This window comes from Montipora capricornis, chromosome 1 (genome assembly GCF_036669925.1).
Source record: "Montipora capricornis isolate CH-2021 chromosome 1, ASM3666992v2, whole genome shotgun sequence".
Lineage (NCBI taxonomy): Eukaryota > Metazoa > Cnidaria > Anthozoa > Scleractinia > Acroporidae > Montipora > Montipora capricornis.
In genome coordinates, this window is record NC_090883.1 from 52,994,535 (window position 1) to 53,007,285 (window position 12,751).

The following is a 12,751-nucleotide window of genomic DNA, read 5'->3' on the forward strand; positions in this document are numbered from 1 at the left end:
GGATCTGTAGTTTAACTTTCCGTTTTTTTTTTTTTAATCCGTTTAATATTTGTCAGTGAAACAAAAAGCCACAAAAGAACCTACGCATTGGATTGAAGTAGAATGTACTGCTAGCCAATAATTTTAACTTGCAATGCAGTTATCGGTTGTTCGTGGCGATGCAAATACACTTACAAAAACACTTGATACTGATCAACCGAATCTTGTTTCCAATATTTATATTGAGAAGAAAACGTCTTTGCAAACAATATTAAGGAGGTTTTTAAATGGTACAAAAGTCTTGCCATGGTCAGAACTGAGTTATTTGTCTTGGAACATAGAACAGGCGATCTCTGAAAGTCATGAAGTCATTCTTTACCTTCACCCTTGGCTTGAATGCAGTTTTGTTCTGCTTCTTTGCTAGCCAATGTGCCTCTTTCCCAAGTGACACCATGAAGAGAGAGTCCCAAAGTGGTATGTGCAATAATCGTTTATTAATTTTATACTTGGCATAAGTGAAAAATACGCAGAACACCGGAAACAATGTAGTATGCAGTGGACAACTAAATTTAAGGCCCCCGCAAACGAGAAACGCTGTTGCGGAATATATGGTTTCTTATTTGTTTATTTTTAATGTTCCCCAGGCGCGCAAGGGACGAAGCATTTCCTGAGGAAACAACATGTTTCTGACTTTAGAAACATTTTTGCTCCCTGGGAAGGAATTTTTGTTTCCGCAGCAAAGTTTCCTCGTTTGAGGGAACGCCATCGGACAAATGTAAATGAACGCTGGATACTTGGATAAAAAGTGAACGAGAGGAATTCTGCCGGCCAGATAATCCACTTTCCTCGAATTATCAGCCGTAAATTCAAATCCCGTCAAGGCTTTCCCATTTTAGCCGATTTTTCTTAATTTTGGAATATCGATATCCCCCGAGGTTTTGGAACGTGTCATTAAGCCTCAACTTTATAATATCAAAGCTTACATGCATGGGGCAAAAACAGCTTTTGTAAATGCTGGTATTCCAGTCTCTACGAAACAAAAAAACCGAGATTCTGATCAAATTCAAATTACTCAGTTTGCAAATCCATGACAAATATCTTCGTACAAAAAAGAGAAAGTTGATTTTCAAGCCGCAACTCAAATATTGTTGCACAGCCTAGAGTAATTTACTGCAAAGGGATTCTTTAATTCCTCTATATCAAACATATTTAACGTATATCTGCAATTATAATTCGTGCTCACTTGTTGCTTTTACCTCTCTAAATAACTAGCAAACATGCTGGAAGCCAGACATCGACGTCAAGCCCCTGCGAATCAAGGCTCTTGTGGAGGGGTGATGTACAATCTTGCCACGGACATGTGCTGCCATGGGAATGTAGAGCCAAAGGTAGGCGCAACGCCCATGTGTTGTGAGAGTAGTTCTTACGATCCAAACACTCAGATGTGTTGTGAAGGCACCGTAGCTAATAAGCCGCTAGGGATTCCAATGTGTTGTGGGAGTGACTCGTACGATGCAAGCACAACTTTGTGCTGCAATGGCAACCTTAATTACAAGCCCTCAGGCCAGCCGGGCTGCTGTGGAGAATTTTCATACGATGCAACCCTTCAGTTGTGTTGCGATAGCCATCCTACACCAAAGGTTGGTTCATTACCACGGTGCTGTGGTAGGACTGGCTACGATGCTAACGTATCTCTGTGTTGTGGTGACAACAACGTGCAGTTCGTAGCAGGACCCCAAGCAGGATGCTGTGGAGATCGGGCGTACAATGGAGCTACAGAGTTATGCTGCGATAGTAACGTTTGGCCAAAGCCGGCGATGGGAGCATGTTGTGGCAGCCAGCCTTACAGCCAAGCAACTCACCTCTGTTGTGAGGATATCGCACGTTTCAAAGGAACGAATACAGCTTGCTGTGGATCTTTCCCTTACAATCAAGCAACTAACTTATGTTGCGAGGGCACTATTGTAACGAAGAACGCATTAACACCCCTTTGTTGTGGGACAAGTTCGTACAATCCCATAAATTCACTGTGCTGTGACGGTACAGCGCACTCCAAAGCAGGATTTACAAGACCCGCTTGTTGTGGTGGAGCCATTTATGATGCAGCTCTTGCAAGATGCTGCGATGGAGTCCCCAGGTATAACGTGATGTCTTGCGCAGGTCTTGCATAGAATGGAAGCCAAAAATTCTAATACTCATAATTTTGTGTTTAATGTAAGCAAAATGATAGGACCAATATAATCGTATTAGAAATCAGTCACAGTAACTGTGCAGGAATGAATCGATGATTGATTGATTGTATCAATGTTCATATGAAAAAACGAATTAATGATTGATGTTGACGATAGAACGAGTGAATTAGTAAGAATAAATGAAAGAATGAATGAAATGACTCCGAAAAGAAATAAAACTGTGTACAATTGTTTTAACCACAGTAGCGAATGTATACTAATTCCCTGCTAAGCAGAAAATAGGCGGGACAAGGCTTTCATTTTAAATGCCTTTTTTTCTTTGACATTTGGTCCGTCTCATTTTACTCGAGCTCGCACTTGTATGTTAGAGGCTTAAGGTCCGGGAAGAGGCTTCAGACATTTGCTTCTCAAACTCATTAATTATTCATACGGTTATAAGCCAATCGGAGTGCCCCATTTCGGTCAGGTGCATGTATCTTGATACCCAATGAAAATCTAGATCAAGATTACTCCAGTTAGTTCAAAAACGGATGAAAAACACTGATCAAGACCCTTGAATTTTAGTTAGCAACCTCAATTACCATGCGATCAATTATTCACTACCGTACTTCGAAAAGTTATTTAACACAATATTTCTATGATCTCCACCTCGCAAACCAAAGATCTTTCCATTGTAAAAATACTTTGAATACAATAATGACTTAGCTGGGCTCATTCCTAATAAGTTCATCTCCTAGAATTTTCTTTCTTTTTCGGCGGTGACAAATTCTTTCTCCTCCTTTTGGAACTTGATATGCACGCCTTCTTCGGAAGAATTCTTCATATCTGCATCTAAGGCACGCCGAAAAATGCCGAGCCTGTTGTAATTAATCCCCCAACAAGAGCATGTTACTTTAAACAAAAAGTGAAACTATTCCCGAAATAAATAATATGAAACAAGCAAAAGCAACTTAATTTCCCGTACCTTTTATCATCAGCATCAAGTGGATTCAAAACCTCGTCGCCATTTTTGTCTCCCGAATGACGCTTCACACTACCCCGTACACAGTTCTGGGTGGATACCTTTCCCCTGAATCTTTGGCGACTTTCATTACAATATTCGTGAGCCAGTAGTTAAGAGATATGGCATCCATATCCTCTATTGAAAAGACCACCGGGATCTAAAATCAGTACTTTCATCTCCCTTTGCTGCTGCTAATCCCGAAGTATTTTTAAAGCCCACGTGTCAGTTTTGTGCTTTGTAGAAGGTGGAACAGCTTCATTAGCCAGGACGTGTTCCTCAGATGCAACAACTCATCAGGGGTTCCAAACACCTCGAAACAATAAAAACACTCGGCCTGCGGCCTTGGGCTTTCATCTGTTACTCGGTGTTTCGAACCCCTGATGAAACACTCGCAATCGTTTTTGACATAATACTTATCAAACTCATTAATAATTCCTAAGCCAAAAACAAAAGAAATCACTACCGTGAAGGAAGTTTGGAAAGGTGATCTTAATTAGCATACAATTTCGCCAACTTTGATCCCAAATATCTCTTAAAATACTGATTTCTTTGAGAAGCAATATCAAACACTCGAAAGAGTGTTTCATCAGATATCCAACCACCTCGAAATCGGTTAAAAAACTCGGCCTTCGGCCTCGTTTTTCAACTCGCTTCTCGGTGTTTGGATGTCCGATGAAACACTCCTAGTCTTTGATCACAGGTAACCCAGGCTCACTGTGTGTGCCACATAGGTAAATATAGAGAACATATGAGGCGAAGTTTAGGTCTGGAAAGAAAAATCGATGAAACTTACCATGTGGTGAGCTGTTGTTGTCTGCACACGAAGTTTCGGGAAAAATGGTCCCCGTTCACCTTCCTTCATAGTATAGTGACAAGGTAGGAGACTGAAACCAGCGTAGGGACTCCGATCGATCCAAAACAAGCACGATTTTTTTCGTGAAAATCGAATCCAGTCGCTAGATGAACAAGCCAGGCTCGTGGAACATGAATTTCTCTAAACCATGAATCCACTTAAGCATCTCCAGGTAGCAACGCGAAGCCACCAGACGCCGTAAAACTTGTAAGTTAACCTGCTAAAATAGCGGCCAGAAAGCGTTGTCCTCGCGAAGTGTCCAATTCAAAATGGCACTGAACTCGGGACGCCTGGTGACGAGGGGAATATATGTCCCCCTGGAGGGAGGGGAGTCCAAGATTGCTCAGTGAGTTTTGTTTTTAGCAATTTGGGACTCCCCTCCCTCCAGAACTTATTATACTCGTTGAATTGGACACTTCGCGAGGACAACGCTTTCTGGCTGCCATTTTAGCAGGTTAACTTACAAGTTTTACGGAGTCTGGTGGCTTCGCTAGGCTACCTGGAGATGCTTCAGTGGATTCATGGTTTAGAGAAATTCATGTTCCACGAGCCTGGCGTGTTCATTTAGCGAATGGATTTGATTTTCACGAAAAAAATCGTGCTTGTTTTGGGTCGATCGGAGTCCATACGCTGGCTTCAGTCTCCTACCTTGTCACTATACTATGAAGGAAGGTGAACGGGGACCATGTTCCCAACACTTCGTGTACGTATTAAAGACAACAACAGCTCACCACATGGTAAGTTTCATCGATTTTTATTTCCATTTTCTTGCAAATTTCCAGACCTAAACTTCGCCTCATATGTTCTCTATATTAACTTATGTGGCACACACAGTGAGCCTGGGTTACCTGTGGTTTGATATATTACTTCAACATCGGCTGGTTTTTTGAGCATCGATGCCGAAAGCGTTTGCCACCCCCTTTCAACCGTGTTGAAACACGTTGAAACGAAGTTGAATTGAAGTTGATGAGTTTAAAAGCGTTTACACTTTGCTTCAACAACCATTCGACATTTCTTATCGCGAATGTTGAATGAAGTTTATTGAAGCCACTTTGCCACCCTCTTACAACATTGTTAGATATGCGGATGCGCACCAATCGATCTCTCAATGACGTATCCATGTCTGTATCCGTGGTAACAATCGCGGGATAAATACCATACCTTGTGGACCATTAATGACGTGAAGCTTTGTTGAATCAGATGTTGAAGATGTGTTGAAGACGCTTCCCATCCCAGCGGTCAACATCGTCCAACATCGTTTGACAGCGTTCAACAATATCCAGCGGATGTTGAAGCAAATGTGGAAGCCGTTTGCTTGGGCCTTTATGACCAGTTTGAATCGATTGTCAATGAAACACTTGTGTGCATTTTATCGACCAACCAAGAATCGACAAGAAAGGATGAGGTAAGGGAACGGATTCCCCATACTAAGTAGCTCTTTTTAGAGAGGCACCTGATTGGCCAGTTGGAATGACGTAATTTAATTTTTATCTATGCGCGGTATTGGAAATATAACTTAAAGTAGCTTTGTGAAACTAAAAATAAATTTTAAAAAAATACCATGATGGGCCATGGGCATCCGTTCTCTTACCTCACCGTCTCTTGCAATCGAGTAATTAATAGATATGAGATCGATTTGTACTGAGCAAAAGCCAGCAAGCAATATGGCAAACTAAGCAAGGCCGTAGCTACAATCTTGGACAAAATTGCTGAGAAAACTCTGCTTTTGGACTAAACGCCGATCACAAGTATGAAAAACAAGCTCTCTTTTTTCCCCCACCCCCCTTGATCAATGTTGCTAGACGAAACAAAGCATGTCGAACCTGGGCTTATCAACATTGGTTGTAGGGGGGAGGGGGATGGCTAATAATGTGCGATATTGAGGACGTAATGCGCAAAATAACCCCTGTTTTTAATATTCTCAACCCTTTTTGTCCAAGATTGTAGCTTCTTTTTGTAACCGGAGAGGGGAAGGGGGAGGGGGGCGCAAAATAGCAAGAACCGCAGGAGCGAGCTTCTAAGCAGGTCTAGGGGCATGCTACCCAAGGAAATTATGAAAACTACAACCTCGGAAATGCTAACGCATCTTGATCAAGTGTAAAATGGAAGGTATTTCCGGAGTACACATATCTTAGTTGGCCTTAGTACACTAATCATGTATCGCTAACTAACCGGATTATTCTATTTCTTGTGCAAAAAATGTCTTCAGTTGCATTTTCATTTCAAAAGCTCTTTATAAATCCATCGCTAATATTCTTATCAGTATTGTACCGCTTAAATTGTCTCTAAAAGATGCCAGGTGGCTCCGTCGGAATTAAATTCGAACCCATAAACCTCTTTGTTGCTGGTACATCGCTGCGCTCTACCGACAGAGTTATGAAGCCACACAACTGGGAACAGGTCAATTTGTCGGGTTCATGTGTTCCCGTAAAGGACAGGGAGAATCTCCGTTGAAGCAACTTGAAAATCGGTGCCTGCTATTGTTATTGCGCATTTGATCTGCGCATCTCCAGATACTCGGATTTCCTATCGGTGATGCTTCCTAATGCAGGGATATTTTTGCACGGTTTAAAACTTTGCAGAGAAAGTAGATCTTCGTAAGTATTCTTGATATCCAAAAAGCAAGTTGGTTATAACCATGCATTCTTTAGAGATAATTGAGCTTCAATTTGAGAAAGAACGCCATACATTGCTTTGTAGTTTAGAGCTTTTTACAAATATTGTTTATGAATTATGTTCGAAAAATGTGTGGTTACCCCCTATTTTCTTTTTGGATTTCAATATCTAGCTTTCCTGCATAATCATAACTCGGGGCAAAAATACCTTTGAATTAGTAGGCACCGTCCTTAAGAGACAATTGCTTAAACTGTCCATTCAAGTGCGAGTATAACTTCTCTGGTGTCAATTTCGTCTATCAACCGCACTTTGACTATACATTCATTTCATTTCATACATAGGTACTTACTCTCCTAACTCGAACAAACGAAACTTACGCCAGTTTTGTTTTCATCAAGACCAGCCTATAAGTTGTGAAAAGTTACAAAGGTAAACGAATCATCGTAAAGTTCAAACCAGCTGCACCTAACACTACATACGTGAAAAGGTTAAAGCAATCTCCAATTGTTAAGACAATTGTGAAGATCGTTGGAATATTCTAGCCTAGGAGCCGTAATCAGGGTTGATTATGGCTCCTGTATAGGTTTAATTGACACCTTGCGTAATTTAAATTCTTGTCCAACTCAAAAGACTGGAATTCTAGGATCTGTGGACAAACGGAACCACCAATCTCCGTTACCTTTGCCCAGCTGAACGGGCTCGGGAATAATCCAAAACGGGAACCAGAAAACTCTGGTTCCAGTTGAATAACTGCGCGTGCGTGAAGGGTCTTTTGACTATGCATGGAAGGCCAAACTTTTAAAAATGTAATAATTAGAGCACTTTCACATCGCATTGGACTACTACGGTTAGGAAATAAAACCGTTTTGCAACAACTAATCAAATATGGCCATTTTTAGGATTTGACCAGTCTCTCTTTCCCCATCGCTGGTCAAGGGAACGGTGACTCTGGGAAAGGAACCACTTAAAGAAAAAAAAAAAACTGTGTGCAAGATAATTAACATACATTAATGTCCCATGCATTGTCCAGCCCTTTCCCCGCCATTTCATAACCCAATTAGAAAAGGAGATCTATTCTCCTTGTGGACCATTAATGGCGACTAGTCCATTATTTTACGTTTAATTGAAACGACTGGTCTGAACAAAAAACTTTTATCATTAACATTAACGTTATCATTGTTATGATTATTACTATTATTATCGTTATTAGTACTGTTGTTATTATTCTTTAATGAACGAAATGATATATGAAACTAGTTAAAACCCGCCCATTAATTTTCGGTGATGCAAACTCACAAATTAGACAGTTATCACGCAATAACCCTCGTTTTCGTGGATTCCTAGGTGGCTTTCGTGAATTATTTTAAGCATTTTGGGTCTCAGTCGTTCTGGAACAATTATCGTGTGATTTTTAAAAGAATTTCATCTGCTTCATGGATTTCTTCCTTGAAACTCCAGTATGGTTTTGCGCCTGCACACACTTTTCTTTTGTGGTTATGCCATCCTTGTTCAGTCAACAGTGTGAATGTCTTGAGAGTTGGATCTGCTGTTGTAGCTTCTTGTAACCCTTTCAACTTTTTATCTGAAATTGGTAGGTTCGCTACGAGGAGACGGACTTGCAATTCAGTTTCAGCATCAGGTATTCCTTCATTGACGTGAGTGATCGCTAGATGGGCTCTGGATAGAGCATCAGAAATGAACATTTGCTTTCCTGAGACGTACTTCACGTTGAGGTTGTAGTGCTGCAATCGAAGCAGTAGACGTTGAATTCTGGGTGGTGCTTTAGCAATTGGTTTGGCAAAAAATTGTCTCCTAACTATTGGCTTATGGTTAGATTCTACTTCTATTTCCTTGCCATACAGGTATTGGTGAAAATACTACTGCCAGTGTCTCTTTTTCTATTCGGGCATAGCCTTTCTGACACTCGGTCAGGGATTTTGATGCATAATAGGCTATCGGTTAATTATCCTGAAGTAGTACAGCTCCAAGTCCTGATAAGGATGCATCTACTGATAGTTTTACTGGCTTGTCTACATCATAGTGGCGTAGTACTGGTTTTGAAGAAAGGACATTATTAATTTCATTAAGAGCTTTTTCTTGGGGCTCCTCCCAGTGCCATTGCACTTCTTGCTTAAGTAGGACTCTTAGTGGCTCAGTTAAGGTGCTTATGTTCGGAATGAATTTGCTTAAGTAGGTTATCATGCCTAGCAGACGCTCCACACTCTTTTTTTTTTTTTTGCGGTGGTGGCGGCATGTTGGGGATTTCCTCAACCTTCGATTCATCAGGCTTGATTCCATCTTTGGTAATTTTGTCACCAATTTACACAACTTCGGGATCTTGATTTCACACCTTTGTTTCGTCAGCTTAACACCTTTTTCTCGGGTTCTCTGGAGAACATTTCTGAGCGCTCTGTCATGGCTCTCTTTATCTTTGCCCCATATAAGATCATCATAAATTAAATTACTTCTACTCCTTCAATTCCTTCAAAGGCAAGGTGCATCTTCTATTGAAAAACTTCATTTGAGGAATTCAGGCCGAAAGGTAGACGGTTGAAATTTCCAAAGGGTGTATTGAATGTTGTGAGAAGAGAACTAGGATGGGCTAACGTTACGTGCCAGAAGCCATCCTTGGTATCTAATTTGCTGAATATGTACAAGTACAAGGAAGGGTTACGTTTTTGCAAACGTTGGCCGTGTAGCACTTATATTTCAACAGACTTAACTATTAGAGGGTAATGTGAAGTGCTAGTTTTCTGCCCATGTAAACCATGTGAGCGTTAGCCCTACTTATGGAAATGGGCCCACACAAGCTCTATCTCTTTAATTTCCCACACAATTTGCTGAAAAGCTTTGCACCAGTTAATTTGCTGGTTATTTTAGTGGATGTTGGGAGTGGGAAATGCTCTCTTTTTGCTACTCGGTTCAGATCCTTTGGGTCAAGGCAGATTCTCAGATTTCCATTTGGCGTTTCAACTATCACAATAGAGTTAACCCATTCTGTTGGTTTATCAACCTTTGTCTATGGCACTTAATTATTCCATTGTCTTCAGTTCTTGCCTTAGCTTAGGCAGAGGGGTGGGTGGAACCTTTCTTGGAGGGTGAATTATAGGCTTGACTTTGGTGTTTACCGACAAACACTTCACGCAGATATTTTTCCGTCTTTTCTTTTAGCAAATCATCGCTAAGCTTACGGCCTTTCCGCACTAGCAGACAATAGTCCTGGGCAAAACGAGCGGACAATAGTCACTGGACAATTTTTGTCATTAGCTGCTGTTGCGAGTCCCTAACTCGTCTTCTTCACCCTCATTAGTAGCGATAAGAAGGTCCTTTTCTTGCTTTTTAGCCATATTTTTTCCGAATTTCTTGGAGAGCAAAATATCTTGGAATCAACGCTCGAACTAAATGCTCTAGTTTCCCGCGCTCTGTATCACGTATCGTGAAATCGAATCCTTTGTCCCTAGATTGTCACATTTATCCTTCAACTTGTCATCATCACATTTCATACCTAGCGTGGCGCTGTCGGCGTCTCAAAAGGAGAAATTCGAATATTTACTTCAAAAACTAGCATAAATTGTTAATGTACCAAGGTTTTGCATGACGAGTTAAAAGCAAAGAAAAAACAAAACAAAACAATGTAAATGTTACAGGTAAATGTTTAAATAAGGTTAATTTAAATCTAAACGAGGTATATCTTAAATCAATCCAGATTAAAATGTTTTCAACCTTGTTTGGGATTGCAAGAAGTAGAGATAAATGAAACTGATCCAACAGTTATTAGAAAGTATCTGTTTATTTGCAAGTAAATCGGTCCTGGTGAGTGGATGAACTTACGTAGTGTAGCTTTAAAACCCCAAGTCTAGCCACTGATTTGGTTAGAGGTTGGCGTTAATTATGCAGTGCATGACAACAGATTCAATCTACTTTTCCATCTCAGAGCTTTTTAGAAGGACATTGTTCATTGATGAATCTCCTTAGGAGGACAGGAGGCAACAATATTAAAATATCTCAAAGAAATTTAAAAAAAACCCTGAAACATACATGATGTATTGTTGACTTTTAATTTGCTTATTAGTTATTTGCTCTATCTTTTGCTTACTTCGAATTCGAAATAATCAAAAGCAAGTGCAAACAAACAAGTTACTTTGGAAAGCAAGGAAAAAGGGTTTCATAATCTAGTGATCAGAAGGAATTTTGTAGGCTCTTGTAAGTGTTATTTAGTTTGAATAATCATTTAAATATTATTATTATTTTAATTCTGTCGAGTCTGTTTGTAGTGATAAATCCAAACTTTGTGGTTATTTTGGCACAGTCCCCTTCAAGTTCTACAATTTGAGCAAGTAGCACATTTGGATGAAGGGGCGTTTCCTTTGCCATTTCATTAAATTTCAGCGCCACATAATCCTGAAGTTCGAACTTCTTCTTTTCCCTTTTCCCTTCAAGTGTACGATAACTGCAGACCGCAAACTGCAGACCGCAAACTGCAGACTACAGGCTGCCTACAAATAGCGCTCATACGCAGTATTTAAGTCTAAGCACCCATTTCAAATAGTGTAGATAAACAGTATTTAAGTCCAAGCACCCATTTTAGAAAGGTTATTTAGGGTTAGTCTGCAATCCACGGTCTGCAGTTTTTGCAAGTAGAGACATTTAGCTTCAGGTGTTTTTCAGAATTACCGCAAATCTCAAGATATCACGTGACTTTGGCCTTGCCGTGGCGTTTGACGTTTGCGGTTCACGTTTTAACGGCAAGCATCCTTTCTAGCGGTAAGTGAAGAATACGAGTAATACGGCAGAGTTTTGGGGCAACTTAAACTTTGCATATCTAAGCTCCTTTAATGATCATAAATTTTTAGGTTCCTGCTGTGATATATTTAAGACTTTTCGGGCATTTAAAGCGACCTGGAGATTGAATGGAAAAGGCAACATAGTCTAAAAATGGCGCCAACAACAAGTAAAATGCCATGTTTTTTTTTTAGAAAGAGCGCGAACCTCTCGCTAAATACTCAGAAACGTCCTTACCTCTGACGGCAAACGGCTAACCCCAAACTGCAGTTTGCGGTTGAGAGAATAAACAAGTAGCTAAAGGTCTCAAGTGTTAGACACCGCTGTCCTTCAATGTCTGGCTCATGCATCCACTTTTTCAAATTATTGGCATTTTCCTGCTTTTCATTGGATGTAGCTGTGACTTGACCACTTTGGCTTTTTGGTTTCTTTTCTCCGAAAGATTCCGAAAACCACCGTCATACGGCCTTTTGGCAACGGTTCTGTGAATGGAAGGTTTTTTTCCTACAAGAGGTTTCTCCAAGATAATGACACCAGTGGTGTGGTGACACATTCTGTTTTTTTTTTTTATTATTAAACCCTAACCTGTGAAATGTTTACTTCAGTGATTCTTAACTCTGTCAATCACCGCCCCCTCCTTCCCCTGTGATAACTTGATGCCACGTCCAGCCGTGTCTGCTGACTGAGAAATACACAAACCACAGTAACTGACATTTCCCATCGAACGGAACAGTGGAAATTTCCGTACCATTTTCTAAATTTTCCAGTTTCCAGTCTCTCATCAGCCGAAAACAAATGGTAAGCGCCATCTCGTTGGGCTGGTTTGCTGATTTAGGAAAAACTGTTACCATTATTCACCGGTCATCCCAACCGGTTTATTCTAACAACTGGTAAGCACCCCTAACTTCCTCGAAACTTGAAGTACAAATATGTTTCTTCTCAAACCGTTTTCTCGTCTGCAGCTTGGGGACTCTACGGAATCTTTACTCGGCATTTATCACTACAACATGACAAAATGCAGTTCCTTTACTGTAATGCTAATCATCAACGTTTATTTGACTGAGAACCCTGACAAGTACACATTGCGGACCTATTTTCTATTGGCGGGTGAGACCATCCATTTTCCACTGTGCGAACGCTGAGTTTGCGGCAAAAGTCCGTCATTACTTTACTCACTCTAATCCTCAATTATATTTTCCTTTGTTAGATTAAAACTTCAACCGAAATCGCACCACCCGGAGGAGATGTTTTAGTGTTATAGCAAGGCCTGATGTCTTTTATATCTGAGAATGTTAATGTTTTATTGTATTATAGCTTCTTACTTAG

The 12,751-nt window shown here is 40.4% G+C and overlaps 1 protein-coding gene across 1 annotated transcript; it reads left to right on the forward strand.

Annotated features, from left to right (window-relative positions):
- The first annotated feature begins 229 nt into the window (after positions 1-229).
- Positions 230-2,389, forward strand: LOC138049962 (galaxin-like). Its single transcript, XM_068896446.1, has 2 exons — positions 230-453; positions 1,252-2,389. Exons 1-2 carry the CDS (start codon positions 342-344, stop codon positions 2,148-2,150), a joined length of 1,011 nt encoding a protein of 336 aa, XP_068752547.1. The 5' UTR covers positions 230-341; the 3' UTR covers positions 2,151-2,389.
- Positions 2,390-12,751: the final 10,362 nt, after the last annotated feature.

Coding starts and splice junctions, on each gene's coding strand:
- LOC138049962 (XM_068896446.1), top strand. CDS start 342: ATGAAGTCATTCTTTACCTTCACCCTTGGCTTGAATGCAGTTTTGTTC. Junction 454..1,251: donor GAAGAGAGAGTCCCAAAGTG/GTATGTGCAATA, acceptor CTAAATAACTAG/CAAACATGCTGGAAGCCAGA.